We start from the raw sequence: 21,596 nt of genomic DNA on the forward strand, positions 1-21,596 counted from the left end.
AAAACTAATGACAAAACTGTAAATTGAAATGGGGCAACATCATAATTTTGAACCGGGGGCAAAATTGAAATATTTAGCTGGGAGTAAAAGCGTAAATTTATTTTTAAGTGGGTGCAAAAACATAATTTTGAACTAATGGCAAAATCGTAATTTTAAAGTGGGATAAAATCGTAAATTTGTTGGGCCAATAGGAGAGTGCCAGGCAGCTGCCTGGCAGTATTACTTTGCCGCCCATTTTGCCCAATGAAGGGCGACACCTATTCCCGTGTCGGTGCCGCCACTTCTTTTTGTAGTTGTTGATATCTAGTTGATGCCCCGCCCGCGTTGCGGGGCGATGGCCGAATAATGAGCGAGTGTTAGACAGCTCATTGACACGAAAAACAATTAAATCGAGCAAACCAATTAAAACAAAACACTGTTATAGTTTTGAAAAAAAAAAAACTAAAACAATGGCAATATTGTAATTTTTAACTGAGGGAAAGTTGCATTTTTTGACCAGGGTAAAATCGTAATTTACCAAAAGCTAAAGTAATGGTAGTACTGTAAATTTGAACCAGGGGCAAAGTTGTAAATTTTCACAGGGACAAATTCGTAATTTTGAACTTGGGGTAACAGCGTAATATAAATTTGAACTAAGGGCACAATCGTAATTTTAAGTTGGAGGCAAAAGCACAATTTTATTTTGAACCGATGGCAAAATCGTAATTTTGAGTTGGGGGCAAAAACATAATTTTATTTTGAACTGTGGAAAAAACGTAATTTTGAATTGAGGGCGAAATCACAAAATTTTAAACGGGGAAAATCACATTTTTGAACAGAGGGCAAAATCGTAAGTTTTAGCTGGGCGCAAAACAGAATTTTATTTTAAACTGGGGGCGAAAAGGTAATTCTGAGTTGAGTGCAAAACCACAATTTTATGTTGAATGGAGGGAAAAATCGTAATTTTGAGCTGAGGATAAAATCGTAATTTTTTTTAGCTGGGGCAAAACCGTAATTTTAAAGAGGGGCAAAAACGTAATTTTAGAATGGATATAAAATAATAAACTGGTTGGTCCAATTGGGGAGTGCTAGGCAAAGTCGTAATTTTGCATTGAGGGCAAGATCGTAATTTTGAAATGGGGATAAAAAGCGTAATTTTATTTTTAGTTGGGGGCAAAAACGTAATTTTAAAATGGATATAAAATAGTAAATGTGTTGGTCCAATGGGAGAGTGCCAGCCAGCTGCCTTACACTATTCCCCCATTTGGTAAATGTATATGGTGGAGAATGGATAATTTTATCTGTGATATATTTTATAGGGTTTAAGTTTTAGTATTTATTTTAAGGAAAAAAGAATTGTCCTTGGCCATTTTTATTTAGAAAAAAGTTAAAAGAATACAAACCAAACATACTAAGGCCCTAAGTCCAAACAAAGTGCAACATACTAGATGAGACAAACAATATGAGCCCAAGCCCAAACAATATGCAACGAATCCAGTAGAAACCATGTGAGTTTGTACTCATACTTCCAAGCCCAGTAGAGAGAACCATCCATAGTTCAGCCAAGGATCAAGCAAAACCACTCCATGGAAGTGAAGTGAAACCATTCAAGCCCAATACTAATCATCAAGGCTTATGAGGAAATAAGTATCTAAATCTCATTATGTTTATATCATGTTCAAGAAGCCCATAAGAATATTTCAAATCCATACGCTCCTATGTCCCATATCAAATAAAGTGGGCTTAGGGCAAAAAAAAAAAAAATAATAAATAAATAAATAAATAAATAAATAAACAAAAGACAGAACCACTTAAACTTGAAAAGCAGTAATCCTTTCTTTCTCAGGCATTTTAACTTGAGAAACAATAATCTCATCACACCAAAGAACCGTTTTGAGTTTTTTTTTCACTAATTCAACTTTCAATAATAATATTTACACCCTCTTAACATTCTAAAAACTTTGTAAAATGACATTTTGACCCCTTGAGTATTACGCTCCTTATTTTAATGTACGTGTTAGTATAAACTGAAGTTTGTTTACTTTTCAACGTAAACTTTTCAGAAACGAGTCGGGTCAAATATAATAAGTTTCCGTGCTTATTTTTTATATACGTTTTCAGTTGGTCTACATTTTTGATTTAATGTTTTCGTGTCAGTATAAATCCAATTTAGTTTTTTTTTTACAAAATAACTAAATACGTGATATAACTTTTCTGAGAACCAATCGAGCCGATACCCAACCAAAAGCTTTATCAAATTATTTTTACCAAAGCTTAATACGTTTCCATTTAAAATGTATTATGTCTCCCCCACCGCTAGTTTCCTAATAGTTTTCATCTTTTACATTTAACCCTAACACGTTTTTCACTTTTAACTTTGGGAAAAAAGTACACCATTGGTTCTTTTGGTTTCTGGCAAGTTTCAATGTCGAGTACTAATAGTTTTTGTTGCAAAATCAGGTATTAACATTTTAAATTGTCACAATGTTGAGTAATAAGACCAAACCTTGTTAAATTTTTTTGTATAAAAAACAACCCAAATGCAAAGTCCAATCTTGATGAGATGGAGAAGAAGAAATATGGAATACTTCTATATGATATGATAATGAAAATCACGTCATGATCATCCTTCAAATGACATTAATAATAACACATGAGATTCCGCAAAAGAGTCTTTGAATGATAATAACGCAAAGGGTGGTGGAATGAGTGCAAAATCTTACGGAACCCGGTTTAGTATCGTCGGAGAAGATATTAAAGATCATTTTAGTCATTTTAATAAGACTTAACTAAAACATTAACAAGGTTTGGCTTTAGTACTCAACACTGTGACAAGTTAAAACGTTAATACTTGATTTTGCAACAAAAAACTATTAGAACCTGACATTGAAACTTGACATAAACCATAAAGACCGACAGTGCAATTTTTTCTAACTTTGGTCATATACACTTTTAATCTTTTAACAAGGTTTGGCCTTAGTACTCAACACTGTGACAAATTAAAACGTTAATACTTGATTTTGCAACAAAAAACTATTAGAACCTGACATTGAAACTTGACATAAATCATAAAGACCAACAGTGCAATTTTTTTCTAACTTTGGTCATATACACTTTTAATCTTTTACAACGTGTGTATGTGCTTCAACGTTTCTGCCTCAATTTTTTAGCCATTTAATGGCCAAGTTGTGTTTTAGGTTTAGATTTGATTTTTGTGTAGTAACACGTCATAATGAGCGTGAATGGTTCAACATTTTTAACTCTAATTTTCGTTCGATTTTGTTTTTTATGTTTTTTTTTGTTTTACGATCGGTGTTGGTGATCGCCGGCGACAGTGACATTGATGCTACTTAGCAGGGTTTTACGCTCTCCATCGTAACACGAAGGGACTTAATACTAATTACTTAATAAATACAAAAAATATAACGAAAAAGGAAGGGGTAAATCTGATTCGGTGGGTTACCCATAAAGTTTAACTGAATCAAAGGATTCAAGTGGTTTGGAGATAAAGATGGTTTAGTTTATTTGTTTAAATAGTTTGAATTATCAGGTTTAATAAATAGGTTTATCTAGTTACTTATTTTAGTATTTTCTATATTGTTTATTGAAGAAACACTGGTTTAATCGACCAGGATCAATTGAAACAGGGGGTTTGAATCTACATAAAAGGGGTTATATCTCCTCGTTTGATTTAGGGGTGAATGATCTTCTTCCTCGAACAACAACTACAAAAACAAACAACCGTTAGACTCGCCACGGGGAGAATGGGGGTTGTCTCCGTGACCACCCTCCGGCGTGAGAATAAGTACATGTTTTGATGAAGAAGAAGTGATAGTAAAGTGAAATGAGTGTAACTTGAGAAATTGTACATGAATTATCCTCTATTTATAGCCGAAGTTTAGGCGGGAAAGTTTGTTGATGAAAACTCGACGGAAAGTGCTTTTCCGTAAGCGGTTGGTCCTCTGTTAATCACTAACGAGTGTGTGCACACGGATCGTGGTCGTGATCAACGGCTGGGGTGATGCCACGTGGAAAGTGGACAAGAGTGGATCTTCTTTTAATTCGGTGCCATCATCGTGATTCTGAGGAGTGCCTGGGATGATGCCACATGGCCATTCGGTTATAACCGAATGGTTGTGCACAATGAAGCCTTCTAGAAGGATACAACTGTAATCCTGTGTGGCTCTTCTTCAAGCTAATTTTTGTGGTAACAGAGAAGTTACTCTTATCCAAGTCTGGATGTAATTTATGCGGAAGTTTTCTTAGGATTTTATCCTGTCTGCTGTATGAGAGCTTGCGCAAGGATTTTATTAGTTCCTTTTGGCGCGCGGATGTTAAATACTACTGTTCCTTCTTTTAAAGTTCTCTTTTAGAACCAGTGCGCGACCGCGCAAGGTTCATTCTAAAGAGAGCTTATTGATGAAGTTGTGGTATGGTCCCAAGCACCTGTGTGAGGTTTTTGGGACCTTACCCCTTCATTTACGTTGGGTTAGATTTTAGTATTTATATATTGTTACGTTGGCTTAGGATTAGTATGAGTATAATATAAATAGATGGTTAGGGTTATTATAGTTGTATGCTTTTGTTTATAATAATGAAAGAGTTGAGCGATTTCATTCATCTGGTGTTTTGTGTGTTTGATCAAGAGTTTGATTTTCCAATAATTAGCCAAATAGTTCGTAGAAACACAAGTATTAGATACCAAAGCGGGCATCAGCGACGTACATTCGGGATGGTTTCAGGACCGACGGGACAACAATAAATCGGGACAACAATCAATCTAGGTAAGATCAGGCCTGGCCTCGTCCTTCCTGCTAAGGATAAAAACAAAGTAACCGGGGTAGGTTATCTTTATGGAATAAGATATTCGACTGGATTTGCGGGTAGGCGGATGGAAAGAAGATCCGTCGAAGCAGGAGACTTTAAATCTTGTTGTGTCTAGCAAGGGAAGAAGAAAACCGTAGAAACAGCGAGCTTATTTTTCTTTGACCGGTGGCTAAGAACGATGTAGTTCTAGGACCCAAAAAGAAGAATATGAAGATTTATCAAGGGATTGAAATTGTCGAACACAATGCGGATGTGAAGCGGGTCCAAATCAGAGCTAAGCGGCGAATGAAGGGATAATTCTGATTTGGTGGATTACCCATAAAGTCTAAATGAGTTAAAGACAATTCAAGTAGTTTCGAGAAAAAGATTGTCTAGTTCATTTATTTTAATAGTTTAAACTATTGGGTTTAATAAATAAGTTTATCTAGTTGGTTATTTTATTATTTAAATAGATTTTACGTTGAGCTAGGATTAGTACGAGTATAATATAAATAGATGGTTAGGATTATTGTATTTGTGTGATTCGGTTTATAATAATAAAGTCAAGCGACTTCATTCTTTCGGTGTTGTTTTTTGTGTTCGATAAGGGCCTGATTAAAAAAAAAAGCCCATTCACACATGGAATTTGAATCCAGCCTTAAAACCAATTACCGAATTAGTGTGTTTCTGTGATTAAATTAAAAAAAAATACATTAATATTATTGAATCAAATAGACATACAAACCAAAAGCAAACTATAAAACAGTGGTATGTTTTAAAGATCAAGATCACATCATTATTATCTATTCAAACACAAACATTTGTTCCATCTGATGATATCTTCAACCCTTGTGTGGGTAAAGTCGAATAGGAAGACCCTTAGCAGGGCTAGGCATCGGGTTGACGACTATCTGCTCATCAGGAATGATTTTCTCCCATTTGAACTTTGTTACGAGATGATGCATGAACACAAGTATTTCTAGCCGAGCATACTCTTTTCCTGGACACATTCGCGGTCCTCCTCCAAACGGCACAAACGTGTATGGTGCTGGCCCGTTGCCTTCGAATCTTGATGGGTCAAATTTCTGCGGTTCCGGGAAGAACTCAGGGTTCTTATGGGTTGAGTTTGCACTCCAGTATAACTATACAAAGAAGATGAAATGTTTATTAGGAACAGTGATCCTATCAATCTTAGCCAAGTTTATTATCTATATATTATTCTTTTCACTGTGGTCTCTATATATAGAGAACTATTTTATATTTATTTACACATAAAATATTATTCCCTAATATAGTTGTTAAGGTTCTTTTGATTCTTTCATATTCTTTCACTGTAATATCTTTATATAAAAGTATATATTATTATTATTACCTTCCAGCCCTTGGGGATAGAATAGCCATTGTACATGAAATCAGTAATGGCTTCTCTAAAAGCACCTTGGAGTGGTGGGGCTAATCTAAGAACTTCACATGCAACATTCCATGAATATTTCATTTTTGATAGATCTTCCCAGCTCAACAGTTCTCCAGCTGCTTTAGATTTTGCAATTTCTATTTGTTCTGCAGCAGGTGTTTATTAATTATTAATCATTGATATATATTAATATTCTATCTAGCCAAGAAAGGAGAGACAAGACAAGTTTATATACCTTTGTAGACTCCGTTATAGATCTCGGGTAATTCGGCAAGATACTTAACGATAAAAGCACAAGCCGAGCTTGCAGTGTCATGGCCGCCAATCAGCAAGCCTAGGATCTTGTCAGCAATATCATATTCTGCCATAAATTCCCCATCTTCATCCCTAAAAAGAAGCATGTGTGACAAGATATCTTGGGTTGGTGTTGCTTTCCCTTGAGCCAATTCGGTTTTCCTTTGCTTCACAATGTTTAAAAGTTCTTTTCTTATGAAATTGGCAGCATTGATCCCTCTCCGAAATGGTGTCCCGGGAAGGTCAATGGGGATAGCAAGGAGCCCCAAAGCGATGCTCTCAAACGGGCCGGATAAATATCTCACTCGTTCAGGTTCATCGATACTAATAAAGATTTTGCATGCTAGCCAGAAGGTGAAGTTTTTGGTGAGCTCATATGTCACAATCTCGTCCTTCCCCTCCCACCCCATGGCGAAGTGTTGTTGCGTCACAACGTCCATAACCGGGACATATCTGTGTAGCGCTTCGGGCTTGAAGAAGTTTGGCAGCATTTTTCTCATTTTAATAGCTTCTATCTTGGAGGTTTTGTCAGATGAAGGGAATATTTTGTCCACCGAAGCCGGCCACCATCCTTGTACAAGTTTGTTTTCATTTGAGAACAAGAACTTGTTACCTTGAGCACCACAGAACACTGCAGCATCCTCTAGCATTAGAGATGTCCTGAACACTATCGGTGAAAACTTTGACATGCGATCGAATATGAACTTTTCGGGTTGGCCTTTCCATCCCGTCGCAAGAAACTCAAAACTTTCTCCAATTACAGGCCACCCGGTTCTACCGGGTGGAAGTAATATCCCATCTTTAGTTGGTTTGGACTTGTAGAGGAAAAAGTGAAGAGAGAAAGAAACAACAAGGACAAAAAGAGAAACAAGAGATGCATAAAATATATCCATTTCTAGAGCTTTGCCAAATTCTTTACAATTTCTTGGTGAGTTTTACAATGAAACTAATTAGTGTATATATAGGTAATCAGTGTGTGTAAGTGACAAAAAGCTTGTTATATATTCTTGGTTTGAAATTTACATGGGAGATAGGACAAAGTGGTGAATCTTTAAAATAACCCACAAGATTTGATGCAATTACATAACATCATGCATAATTCAGTTTGGAAGAATCTTGATTTGTTATAGGTTTTTTACATTTGTTGATTGCAAATTTGTTTCTAATGATGTATTCATTTTAATACTAGGCTAATTTTGTCCACCATAGAATGGGCTGACCCAAACAATCCATGGATGCTGCAACTTATTTTTGTTTTGTGATTGTTGAGATCAAGTATCTTTTAGGGGAGGGGGAATTGTTAATTTATTAAGGTTTTATTAGGGTTTGTTACTACCATTAGTTTATTTATTTGGTAATGGTAAGCATAAAAACCAATAACTAACCCAAACCGAAAAATAGAAGAAAAAGAAACAAACAAATCCAATAATAGGGTTCTAAACGAACTGAACGTTCAGTGAATCGTTCGAGGGAAAGTTCGTTTAATAAATGGACGAACATGAACAAGAATTTTCCTTTCATTAATGAAATGAACCAACAAGAACAAAAGCCGTGTCTGTTCATAATCAATAGGTGAAACTCAGGATTAATAAAATCCAATAATCCCTAGATAAAAGCAACTCTTTTTCTTTTTTTTTTTCTTTTTTCTAAATTATAAAAAAGAAAAATAAAAGCTCCTAGTGTTCTTTGCCTTTTCGGCTCTTTGGTTAAGTTAGGTGTACAATGAGTATTTCTTGGTTCATTATTAGCAAAGTGTAATATATTATTAATAATTAGTTTAATTCCTGTTAGCCCAAAATCTTTGGTTATCAACTAACAACCCTATCCATCCTAGATACAAAACCCATAACTGAACCGCCATGTAATTGAAACCAAAATACAAAATACTCGGTTATGGTTTGGTTCAAGTCCAAAACTGACCTATCCACACTCTCAGTATATGGTGACTAATATAAGATTGAAACTGAATACACTATTATTAAATCGCAAGGAAATACAAGAAACAGGAAGAAACCTATACGATCTCAACCAAGAAACAAAGTACAAAACAAAGTGGTATGTTTTCAGATTGAGATTCCATTTAGCACCTTTTCAAATCAACTATTATTACATAGTTTAAGCACAACGCCAATTCTTTGCGCGATATGAATGACACCAGCTTCAAACTTTATGCGGGTAAATTCGAATAGGAAGACCCTTGGCCGGGCTAGGCATTGGATTGAAAACAATCTGCTCATCAGGAATGATTTTCTCCCATTTGAACCTTCGTACAAGATGATGCATGAACACAAGTATTTCTAGTCGAGCATACTCTTTTCCTGGACACATGTGTGGTCCGCCTCCGAATGGCACAAACGTATAAGGTGCAGGTCCGTTTCCTTCGAATCTTGATGGGTCGAATTTTTCGGGTTCCGGGAAGAACTCATGGTTTTTGTGGGTTGAGTTTGCACTCCAATATAACTATAACAGAAATAAGAAAAGCATTAGGAATTTAGGTTCAATCTATATTGAGTTTGGATGCATCTTATTACTACAAAAAAGTTAACAACGCGTAGCTTTTAATTATTTGAAGTTTGTTTTTAACCATCAACCATCTTAAATAACCTGTTATAAAAAGTTCAACAATATATTACATCTCATCTTACATCATTTTATATATACAACTTTAAGTAAAAAAAAAATTGTAGACCTTACAGAATTATGCAATTATTTTTAAATGTGATATATAACTTAGATTTGTAACCCATTACCGATACTTTACTATCTCTATCACTCTTATTATATTATATGTCTCAAACCATGGTTGCAAAAGTCGCTAGGCGCTCCCTAGTCGGTCGAGTGTCTAATATCATAAATTTACTAATATTTATAACAAAATACGTGAAAATGATATTTATTTAATATAATAGTCATATAAATTATGTTTTATTATTTTTTAAGTCAAACTCGGCTCGAATTGACCTACTAGATCCGATTTTGGCCGAGTTTGACCGCGTTTTATCGATTCCGAGTAATTAGGCGGAGTTAGAGAAAGTCGTCTCGGCAGCCTACCTTGTAGCGACTACTCGGCCTTGGAAACCTTGTTTTACAACCACGTCTCAAACACTATGTAATGATATGTTTCCAAGCAGGGGCGGACCCAATGCTTTAGCAGCCATAGCACAGGTTACGGCTCAAGTGCGTATTTATAGTGTATTTTTTTCCGGTTTTATACCAAAGATACCCATAAAATAATAAAATGATACCCCTAACCAACCAAACTTGTAGAATAAGGGATACCCCTGGTTTATTGTCGTTTTTTATATTGTATGGACGGTAAAAAAAATTAGAATACCCCTGATTTAATGAGCAAGTTCCACCACTGTTTCCAACTAACAGTTTTGTTGTCGCTTTCACACTCTTAAAGTGAATTTGTCTTCTTTCATATTAAGTACAAACACTTGCCTAAATTATCAACGCATAATCAATGAAACCTTGTATATACATATTTCATGAATACAAATGTTTAGCTTAATTAACAATGTATCAAAAGGTAAGGGTGAAAAAGTTCAACCAACTCGTTTGATGAATTGGTGTAAGAAATTTAATTAAATTATTTGAAGTTTACATATTTTTCTTCACTCACGTAAGATTACAAATTATAGATTATTAGAATGTTAATAAACTGATTAAGAAAATTTTAATTTCATGGTTTTATCATATAACAAACAATATTTATGTTGGACCTTGTTACCTATAAACTAATAGTGCAAAACTCTTGGTTTTAACCAAGTGTGTGTAAATTACCTTCCAGCCCTTGGGGATAGAGTAGCCATTGTACATGAAATCAGTAATGGCTTCCCTAAAAGCACCTTGAACCGGTGGGACTAATCTCATAACTTCACATGCAACTCTCCATGAGTATTTCATCTTTGACAAATCCTCCCAGTTCAACAGTTCTCCTGGTGCTTTAGATTTTGCAATTTCCATTTGTTCTACATATAATTTATCAAGTTATACAAATTCATTTTCATTTGATTAAAATTTATATCACTTAGAATCTTCTATATATATACCTTTGTAAACTCCATTGTATATCTCAGGCAACTCAGCAAGATACTTAACAATAAAAGCAGAAGTCGAGCTCGCGGTATCATGACCGCCTATTAGCAACGCTAGTATCTTGTCCGCGATATCATGTTCTTCCAAGAGCTTGCCATTTTCGTCTCTAAAGAGAATCATATGTGACAATACGTCTTGGGTTGGTGTTGCTTTCCCTTCATCCAAATCAATTTTCCTTTGTTTCACAATGGCTATGAGCTCCTTTCTAATGAAGTTGGAAGCATTGATCCCTCTTCGAAAGGGGGTCCCAGGAAGATCAATGGGGATTGAAAAAATCCCAGTAACGATGCTCTCAAACGGGCAAGATAAGTATCTAGCCCGTTCAAGATCATCGATACTAACAAAGATCTTGCATGCAAGCGTAAACGCGAAATTTCTAGTGAGTTCATACGTCACGATTTCTTCTTTCCCATCCCATCCATCAGCAAAATGTCGTTGTGTCACGACATCCATAATTGGGACATACCGTTGCAACGCTTCGGGCTTGATGAAATTTGGAAGAATTTTTCTCATTTTCATGGTTTGTGCCTTGTATGTTTTGTTAGTTGAAGGAAATATTTTGTCTACTGAAGATGGCCACCACACTTGTACAAGTTTATTCTCATTTGAAAACAAAAACTTGTTACCTTGAGCACCACACAACACTGCAACATTCTCTAGCATGAGAGATGTCCTAAAAGCTATAGGTGAAAACTTCGACATGCGGTCGAATATAAACTTTTCGGGGTGACCTTTCCATCCACTGACAAGAAACTCGAAACTTTCTCCGACTACAGGCCACCCGATTCTACCGGCTGGAAGTAATTTATGATCTTCAGCTAATTTGGAATGGTAAAGGAAGAAGTGAAGGGAGTAAGACACAACAAGAACAAAAAGAGAGAAGAGAGAAGCATATAGGAAATCCATTTTGAAAGTTATGCAAAAAGTTGGAGTGTTGTGCTTTAAAATGTAAACCAAGAGTGGTGTATTTATAGACTGTGGAGGTTCATTAGATTTGTAATTAAATTCTAGACATGGTGCGTTTAGTTAGAAAAGGAAAGAAACTTATATGTTAACGAAATAGTAACCTAACAAAATTAAATGCATATGCAAATGACGAATTGGTGAGATTTTTTGTAAGCGTTTAGTTGGCAAGTGTTTAGTTTAATTACATGTTGATAATAACTCGATACCGCAAGACGACTGTTTGTTTGCCCTTCCCCAATGCCTATCAACATTGGTCATGTGTTTAAGGTCATTAGTTCACACCCGTCCTATCCAGGTACGTCGTGAGGTTGTCAAGCCTAATAGCGCTATCAACTAATACCCCGTTGCCCTCCAAGCAACTAGTTCGGTAGTAAGATGGGACTTAAGTGATAGAGTTGAGTAGATTATCCAACATCGAAATTAAACTATAGTTTGTAACGTATCCGCTCCAGGGATGTAAATGTGTAAAGTATCCCCTCCAGGGATATAAGTTTGTTTGTTTGTTTGTCCCCACAGGACACATGCTTGAGAAAAAAGCAGTGAACTCACCTTAGACTTGTTCGGTAAGTTATGTTACTTGTTCAAAGTTGGTCCACCAAGTCCTAATATGGTTACCAACAACAATCAGTTTTGTATACAAGTGAATCACTTATCCATACACGTATTCTAGCAACTAGTACACAAGTAATCATGTCTCATATTCCACATATGGTTCGCATACAGTATAATATTCCCAACAATCGAACAGTAATCTGGTTAATCTCACAACTATAACACATATAGCCCCAACTAGACTCTGTGACCCGTTTAGAGTGTGCGGTTCAAATTCTTGTTGTGGCCCAACGGCCAGTGTGCGGCCTAATAACGTGTACGAGCCAAATGTAAGTGTGTGGCACCCTCATGAGTGTGCGACACTCCTGGGAGTGTGCGGCCTCATGAGTGTGCGATCATGCATACTTTGTATGTACCCTATGCATTCAAATGTTGTACCATATGATAGTGTGCGAGGTGTGCATCAAGTGGGTGTACACTGTGTAGTCAAAGCTTGTACTATACAGAGGTGTGCGGTTTAGCAATGTGCGACCCATATGTTTAAGCATCAAATACATGTAGGGTTGTAAACGAACCGAACGTTCAACGTACAGTTCGTGAACCGTTCGGCGGGAGTTCGTTTATGTTCGTTCGTTTAGTAAACGAACGAACACGAACAAGAAATTATGTTTGTTAAGTTAAACAAACGAACATGAACAGAGGTTGCGTTTGTCGTTTATGTTCGTGAACGTTAGGTAATTTGTTCGTTTATGTTCGTGAGCGTTCAGTAATGAGTTCATTTATGTTTGCTCATTAATGTTTATCTGTGTTCGTTCGTTTAAAGGATTTTATATGTTGTATTTCGTTTTATTATTTCTAGTGTTTATATGCCTCTCACAACATCCCTCATTTCACTATTTCATTTTTAGTTTGTGTTAAAGCTTGACAAACTCATAATTTTGTGTTTATCATGTTTCTTATAATCACGTCAACTGTATTTGGAATTATGTTAAGTGTTTATTTATTTTTTGTGGATTCATTGTAAAGTTTGTGATGAAAATGCAAATTTTATTCTAAAATGAATATTGTGTTCATAAACGTCGTTTGTGTTCATTTACGTTCATGAACATCTGTTAGAGTTCATTAGCGTAAGTGTTCGCGAATAGTTCACGAACATCTTCGTTTTCTTATTGAACGAACACGAACAAGAAATCTCGTTCGGTAAGCATTCGTGAACATTTCATGAACAAGCTTGTTCCTTAACGAACGAAAACGAACAAGGCCTTGTTCGTGTTCGTTCGGTTCGTTTACAGCCCTAAATACATATACAGTGCAATATAGTAGTGTACGAGACTGGAGTGTGCAGACAAGGGGTTGTGCGGGGTCAGTAATACAGTGTCGTAAATCTTGGTCAGTCAGTTACCCTTTTCATGTCTCACACAAAATCAAAACAACTTTCCATATAATCATGTAAACCCTAATCATCATCTAGTCGTTTCATCATGATCCATAATCAAATCAAATCAAACAACATAATCATTTCAACAATTATTCATCATGCAACTCTAACTCATGATTATAATCATCCAACTAATCCATGAACATCATTCAAATCTGAGTATTCGTGTAACAAATCTGGACGTCCTTATCACTGTAAATCGTAAACATTCTAATTTACATAATACCCTAGATCACCAATTTACAACATGAATGATTGTTTTCAGATTCATATCATCAGTTTAACATCCTAACAACTATCGAAACTCTTATAATCCTACGATATCAGTTATAACACTTCGTTCATTGCATCAATTCATGTTTAATAGATCATATACATAGCCAAGATCAACCATGAAACAAAGATAAACATACTAACCCAGGAATTGTGTGTGCACACGTGTTGGAACCGAGAGAGAGCTTCGAACAAAAAGAAGGTTGCCGTCGATCCAAAAGAGAAGGAAAAGAGTGCTAGGGTTTGTTAAAATTTTGTGTTTGTGAAATAAGGAAAACCACACACAACATTGTGTGTGTATACGCTCAAAATAAGTGGGCCGGACCCAGTTTAGGCTCCGGTTCGGGCTCGTGGAGGTTGGGCTGAGAACACCCAATGTGCCATAGAGGAGTGTGTGACTGAAGTGGGAGTGTGCAGCCCCCGGGCCCAAGTGTACGATTAGGCATAATTGATAATAATCCCGTATACCCACATAAACTCACGACATTCAATTATACACAATCAATTCACGTTTGTCCATTTAACATAACATACACCTAGTTGCAACATATAGTAGAACGTGAAGAGTAACGGTACGAGCTAAGTGTTACTAACCTTGAAAGTACGAGTTGTCACAGTAGCCACTCATAAACATCCTCATATTAAGTTAAATAATAATATAATCCAACTAAAAATCACATTGAATATCATGTTAAAAGATAACGCAAATTCATTATCAAATTTTGATTGAGAGTCTCATAACCGCGACTGCAGCTAATTAGTCATACACAAGAATAACAACTCATTCATAATTGCCATTGACTTTAAAATTATCAATTTATATAGTGTTAATTTGCAACTTGAATGTGCATAATAGCAAAACCTAGCAGCAAGTTTCAATTAAGAGGCTAAGGGAAAACGGTTGGAATTGGCTGTTTAATGGACGCCTAATCAGTTGCCACGCTAAGGATATGATATCATCATCGTCAATATACACAATATATTTTCTAATTTCCACACTATGTTCGTGAAAATAATTCATACCAACAAGCTTATTGTCGGTGATTAATCTATCAAACAAATGTACAATACCACAAAGTAAGGCATAACAATAATAATCACAAAAAATAAGTCAAGCATAAAGTATAACACCAACATGCATAACTAAGTTACAAATTAATACTATATAAATAAGAATTTGCAAAACCAACTGGAATACAACCTGGTATGATTCATGTGAGTGAATCCCATGTTAGAATCATCATCATCACAACCTTGTTAATACAACCACTAAATGTTTTCCAAACGATCGATGTATGTCTTCACAACAATTAACCACTAAATGTTTTCCAAACGATCGATGTATTATGTTTAAATCAGTTTACGGTTAAGTTTTACGCACAAATTCGTATCCAAACAAGACCAATCGCACGAGTAGGCACCTTGTTGCACGAAAGGCTGCTGCTTTTTGCACGAAAGGGCCTCCTCTCGTCCGAAGGGTCTGTTACTTGTTCATTTCGTATTTCTTTCGTATTTCAAGATCTGATCCGAACCTTTTCACATCAGAATACTTACACCTTCGTTTACCCATTTCAGGGTGACCTCGGTGTACCAAACCCCATCTAATTAGCTCGCGGTTTAGTGTTTATCTATACAAAACTGTGAGTATACTCGATCCCTTTTTCATTCTATACACTTTGGGTGCAACATGTACATATATATATACAAAAACACACAACACTATTAAACATGTTTATTAAATCACACTCTATCCACTATCAACCATGAAACTTGTTATACTTGTTAATCTCATATGCTATGTTTACATGTGTCTATATGTTCATTAACTTTGCAAGCCTACCTTAACAATTATGGCGTTATAGGATTAACGTCCCGCCGTATTCTTGTGGTATTATTAAGTAAACACCATTACACCCTCTTCATTTCGACGATGTTGGGTAATCACCATTGCGTTAAACTCTGGTTTGACATAGCTTACACTAGTATAGCATGTTAGTAACATTGTATACATTTTATCATGTTGATATGAGCACCATTAAAACATTTTCCCTATTATGTTATGTGTTCAAACTTGTATACTCGTCAACATATCTGTTGATCATATTTTAATACATGTTGCAGGTTGATAGGTGATGATCGAAGAAACAAATTTAAAGTGGACTTAGATACACACCTAAATGAATAAACAATTATTTATGTTTCATGTTCTTGTCGCTACAATTTGATTTGTTTGGTTTGAAACAAGAGTGAATTTCAAGGATTGTCCTCTATCTTTATACCCATTTTCAGGCGTTGTCCTTTATGTTCAAAATTGACGAGTTTTGTCCTATATGTTTTCATATCATACACGTTTTGTCCTTTAGGCCTAACCCATTTAGTTTTTTCAGTTAAATTTGGTCATGTGCTTTGCACATGAGGGCATTTTTGTCAATTCAAAGGTAAGTTCAACGGCAGATTTACAACTCAAAGCTTCTGCAACCTTTGAATTGACAAAAATGCCCTTATGTGCAAAGCACATGACCAAATTTAACTGAAAAAACTAACTGGGTTAGGCCTAAAGGACAAAACGTGTATGATATGAAAACATAAAGGACAAAACTCGTCAATTTTGAACATAAAGGACAACGCCTGAAAATGGGTATAAAGATAAAGGACAATTCTTGAAATTCACTCTTGAAACAATGTATTTCATGATTAGTATTTATCATGGTTGTAAAACAAGGTTTCCAAGGCCGAGTACCCCCCGAGTAGTCGCTACAAGGTAGACTGCCGAGGCGACTTTCTCTAACTCCGCATAATTACTCGGAATCGATCAAACGCGATAAAACTCGGCCAAAATCGGATCTAGTAGGTCAATTTGGGCCGAGTTTGACTTAAAAAATAATAGAACATAATTTATATGACTATCATATTAAATAATGAATATCATTTTCACGTATTTTGTTACAAATATTAGTAAAATTATGTTATTAGACATATATTTAAATTTCAAAAACTAATATCTTTATAATTTAACATGTCCGAGTACTCCCCGAGTACTCTCCGCCTATGCCGAGTACTCTCAACTCCTCGGTCGACCGACTAGGGAGCGCCTAGCGACTTTTGCAACCATGGTATTTATGCAATTGGAATTATTTAATGATCGTCACAATTTAGTGTTATAATGCTATGAAAAATCATCTTTTCGTCACTCTCCGATATTTCCGTTATCGGTTGAGGTGTGACACATAAAGTAAAGCACAATAATACACAACCAAGTTACAAATTAATACTATATATAATATAATTGAAACCTGAATTTACTTTTAATATTTTAATTTGCATTTTAAATAATACCAATATATAGACATATATCACATTCTGAATTAATATTTATACTTTATTTTAGTATTCCAATATAGCATTTGTATTTAACATTTCAGATTAATATTTTTGTTTACTGTGTTTGTAACAGTAATTTCTAAATTTTTCAAGATAGATACACCAAACATGCATCGTGTAACATTTGAATAATCAACATGTTGGATGTGGAGTACATCACTCAACCAGCAGGATGCCCCATTTGAAACATTTTGCTTTCTATTTAATATATTATTTGTATAGTTCCCATAAACAATAACGTAGAATGTCAAACTTGCTAATGTGAAAAAACTTGGACACATAAAATGTCCCATTCGAAACATTTTGTTTTCCATTTAATATAATATTTGCATAGTTTCATAAACAGTAACATAGAATATCAAACTTGCTAATGTGAAAAACTTGGACAAGGTAAAATGTAAAACTCGTTGATGTGAAAAACCTTTTGTTAACATCAATATGATTATAATTTAAGTTTTGTAAAAATTAAGGAATTGATTACATATGCTGATGGTAATATGACGATTTACAAAAAATTTGTCTATGTGTCATCCCATCCCATATAAGGTTCACTCCCACTATTGTTTCACCTTCGGAAACACCATTGTTCAGTCACCTCCAACAACCTCGCTAATTCCCTAACCTTCTTTCTTTGTTCGATCGAACTCCCTAACCTTCATTCTCTTTGCGTCGAACATTAGGTGATGAAGGACCCTATAAATGATGAAAGCAGGTGGATTTTCGTGTTAATAATAAGTGAAGAAAAAGAAGACAAATTAGAAACGTAAGGAAGGGTGTAAGGTTTCGTCAGCTTATGGTTTCAATGGGGTCATCATTCAACCTTTAATTTGTTAAAACTAAACATTCAAGATATGAAAAAGAGTAAACTTCCGTTTTGCTCCCTGTGGTTTGATCACTTTAACGGTTTTGCTCTAAATCTTTCAAAATAGCCATTTTACTCCCTGATATATGAAGCTTATCTCTATTTCACTCCCCGTCTCTAACGCCATCCAATTCAACCGTTAAATCCTGGTCACATGCCCCTCACATGAGGGGCATTTTAGTCTTTTCCTATAATTAATTATTTATTAATTTATATGTATATATATTTATATAAACTAGAAAATCATTCAACATTTCAACCCAATTAATCACAATTGTCGTTGTCTCTCTCTCCCTCTAACTTCTGTAATGTCCACCACCACTGCCATGAGACACCACCACCGCCCATCCCACCGCGATAATACTAATATGTGTTAAATACTATGATTATTTTAAACTGTCATAATTAAATACAAAGCAAACAAATAAAGAATACTCCAAAGTTACACAAATAGAATTTGGCATCCTACTTCCCACTTACGACGAAGAATAATAAAGTGAAGTTGGTTTGTCACGTGAATGATACCTATGGTACCGTATAAGTAGCTTGTCAACATTAAGATTTAAACCACCCCATCATATTCATTCGTACATACTTCTAAATATAGCAAATAGTATCTATCGAACATGGTCCTATCAAACTACCACAATTAAATTATGAGAATAACGGGCTTGTTGGTTATTGCATGTTTTGACATGTTACAACATGTATAGGGTATAAGAGTCTTTAACTATTTTTGACATATACTTTTGATAACTTTACGGTCACTTATATAAACAATACTGATATAGCATTTGTACTTCCTATACCTATGGAAATACATTGTAACTTTAGGATCGGTTGTATCGGGTGGCAAAATGTTCTTGGTTAGGTGTTTATGTAGTCTAATTAAACACGTAGATGTTTTTGCAAATCGGTTAAAATTAGGAGAGAATTGTGTATGAAAAAGCTTGTACTGCGAATCAACATGTCTTCATTCCCTTTGTCTTTGATAGTTTTAGGTTTCTTTCCCCTGAAACTGTCGGTGTCCTGAATAGAGTGTAGAAGGTCGTGCACAGCAATTAGCACCAAATAACCAAAATTTTGTTTTCAGTAAAATTGGATTTGCTATTTAAAAGGGGGTTGCGGCGCAGCTTGTTGTCCGTTTACCTGCCATTATTATGTAAATTTTCTGTTGTCCGTTTACCTGCCATTATTATGTAAATTTTCTATTGTTTGCTAACGAAGGATTTACTAATAGTTTGTATGAAACCACAAGTTTTTTTTTTTTTTTGTAAAGTGTTTTATGTCATGTAAAATGATCATTTGCCGCTAATTTTTTTATACAATAAAACTAGCGAGGTCCTTTATAAAACAGAGAGTTTTCGAAGCTAATTCATGGGAAGTGACGTCACTAATTTTTCATATAATATAATTAGCGGGGTCAAATAAAGAAATCTGGAATTACCGAGGGCTCGTAGTCTAGTGGTATTTGGTGTTCTCCCCAAGTGGTTGAGGGTTCTGGTTATATTGTGAACATTGGTGTAGATTTAGGAGTAGGTTTAGTTGGTGTAAGAATTAGCGGTTTTAAAAATATAAAAAAAGTAAATATTTAAATTTGCAACTTAGTTTAATACCAAGTTAAATGAACCGAAAATTTGACTGTATTCACATCTTTACCAACTTAAATAGAGTGTATTTTATTTATGTATTGTATAATGGCTTAGAAACCAATCTATTACATAGGTTGAATAACTACCCACCGTAACTTATTCTATTAACTACATGAAACAACCAACCATCGTAACTACATATATATTATGATGGTTGATATTCTTAACAATGTCTTAAGTAATGACACCATCAACGTTGCCAAGATATCCGACAACGCTTTAATTCATCGACATTAAACGAAAGAGGGGTCAGCCCTTTCATTATTTCGAAGGTTGTTGATGGCGTGGCCATCGTTGTTATCTCAAAAGGTGGTCTTTAGTTTCAACGCATAAGCATGTGTCGTAAGCTTTTTCTTCAAACCCGTATGAAGGTGATTTCTACTTTATCGTAGTACCCTAATTCGTCTTTTTCTTCATTGTGTAAATTTGATAAGACTGTTTACGGTCTTCATTGAAGAACGTCTAAATCTTTAGTTTTTTTTTTTTTTTTTTTTTTTTTTTTTTTTTTTTTTGACCAGCCTAAATCTTTAGTACTCATCAAATTTACAAGGTGAGGCACAATGAAACTAATGTAAGAGACCTATCATAGCATGGAAACATAGCCCAAACAAAAAATAATGTGTGTGCATATATTATTTATTTTGTTTTATATATATTAGTTATTTTGTTTTATTCTTTAAACTAGTATATTTAGCGCTTTGATTCTCACGTCGCAACAGCATTTCCAAAAATCAATAATAATATCGGATTCGTGCGGTGTTGAAATTTGTAACGCTCGATTTTGACGAATTGAACATCAATTTTGACACGTGGCGTGATCTGACTACAAAAAAAATAATTACTACATATACACAAAATAAATAATAACAAATGTGATGTGTGTGCGAGACCTGAGATGGAGCAAACAAAAAGCTAAACAAAATAAATAAAAACCAAGAATTTAGTTTGTATCGATTTGATTCATTGCGCAATTGGTATTGTTGTAAGTTGCGAGAAGCCATCTGAATATCGAATCATCTGCACCGTCCAATTATTATTGACAGATCGTCACAACGGATCGATAAACCTATACCATTATCCGTTAACCGATTTTTGGGGAAGAAATCTGATGAAGGGGAAGCCTCCGCTATTGAAGGTTTGGTTGTAGAGGACTAAATTCCCAAATTTGTTGTGAAATAAATAGAAAAGAAAAAACAAAGGAAAATCAAGAAAGGATTCAAGCCCAGGTTTTTTGACTTGGATAATAGGACAACCACCGCCAGACCGGGGTGTTCAAAAAATTTTGGATTGGAAACCGAATCTGAAAATCTGTATCCGAAATATTCGAGAATCTCGGATAATCCAAATTTTCAGATTCAGATGAATTTCTAAAAATTTCAGATAATAGGATTGTCCAATATCCGAAATTTGAAAAAATAAATAGTAAATTTATATTGCATGGGCACCATGTTTAGTTTAAAGAGTTAAATGTCATTTTAGTCCCTGTGGTTCGGACCATTTTGTCAGTTTAGTCTAAAGGTTCCATTTTTCGCCTGTGGGTCCAAAAAGCTTTCGCCGTTGCCATTTAGTCCACTGTGTTAATTTTATCCATTATTTCTGTTCACGAGAAAGACAAATCGGTCATTTTATATGGCTGAATCGCCCTTCTAGTTCACAGAATTACATATATAGTTTACGAATTATATCCACCATAATCCCATTTCATGATTGCACAAGTTTGTTTCTCTCCCCTCCTATACATACACATCTTTTATATGTATATATAATCTAGACATATAGCCCTTTGTATTGTCTCTGTAAATTGCCTAGTGATCGAATTAAGGTCTAAACAGCAACGCCAAATAAAAAGGCAATGAAAAAAAACTAAAAATCAATTCA

At 35.0% G+C, this 21,596-nt stretch overlaps 2 protein-coding genes across 2 annotated transcripts; both read right to left on the reverse strand.

The window, feature by feature from the left end:
• Positions 1 to 5,478: 5,478 nt before the first annotated feature.
• Positions 5,479 to 7,399, reverse strand: LOC110894028 (beta-amyrin 28-monooxygenase-like). The gene is made up of 3 exons (XM_022141188.2): positions 6,435 to 7,399; positions 6,158 to 6,345; positions 5,479 to 5,927 (listed from the first exon to the last, which is right to left on the reverse strand). Exons 1-3 carry the CDS (start codon positions 7,384 to 7,386, stop codon positions 5,628 to 5,630), a joined length of 1,440 nt encoding a protein of 479 aa, XP_021996880.1. The 5' UTR covers positions 7,387 to 7,399; the 3' UTR covers positions 5,479 to 5,627.
• Positions 7,400 to 8,445: 1,046 nt separating this feature from the next.
• On the reverse strand, positions 8,446 to 11,543 carry LOC110894029 (beta-amyrin 28-monooxygenase). Its single transcript, XM_022141189.2, has 3 exons — positions 10,549 to 11,543; positions 10,280 to 10,467; positions 8,446 to 8,953 (listed from the first exon to the last, which is right to left on the reverse strand). Exons 1-3 carry the CDS (start codon positions 11,498 to 11,500, stop codon positions 8,654 to 8,656), a joined length of 1,440 nt encoding a protein of 479 aa, XP_021996881.1. The 5' UTR covers positions 11,501 to 11,543; the 3' UTR covers positions 8,446 to 8,653.
• Between the last annotated feature and the right edge of the window lie 10,053 nt (positions 11,544 to 21,596).

The sequence above is a fragment of the Helianthus annuus genome, chromosome 12, assembly GCF_002127325.2.
Source record: "Helianthus annuus cultivar XRQ/B chromosome 12, HanXRQr2.0-SUNRISE, whole genome shotgun sequence".
Classification (NCBI taxonomy): domain Eukaryota; kingdom Viridiplantae; phylum Streptophyta; class Magnoliopsida; order Asterales; family Asteraceae; genus Helianthus; species Helianthus annuus.

Coding starts and splice junctions, on each gene's coding strand:
- LOC110894028 (XM_022141188.2), bottom strand. CDS start 7,386: ATGGATATATTTTATGCATCTCTTGTTTCTCTTTTTGTCCTTGTTGTT. Junction 6,346..6,434: donor CTATAACGGAGTCTACAAAG/GTATATAAACTT, acceptor CACCTGCTGCAG/AACAAATAGAAATTGCAAAA. Junction 5,928..6,157: donor CTATCCCCAAGGGCTGGAAG/GTAATAATAATA, acceptor TTCTTTGTATAG/TTATACTGGAGTGCAAACTC.
- LOC110894029 (XM_022141189.2), bottom strand. CDS start 11,500: ATGGATTTCCTATATGCTTCTCTCTTCTCTCTTTTTGTTCTTGTTGTG. Junction 10,468..10,548: donor ATACAATGGAGTTTACAAAG/GTATATATATAG, acceptor AATTATATGTAG/AACAAATGGAAATTGCAAAA. Junction 8,954..10,279: donor CTATCCCCAAGGGCTGGAAG/GTAATTTACACA, acceptor TTTCTGTTATAG/TTATATTGGAGTGCAAACTC.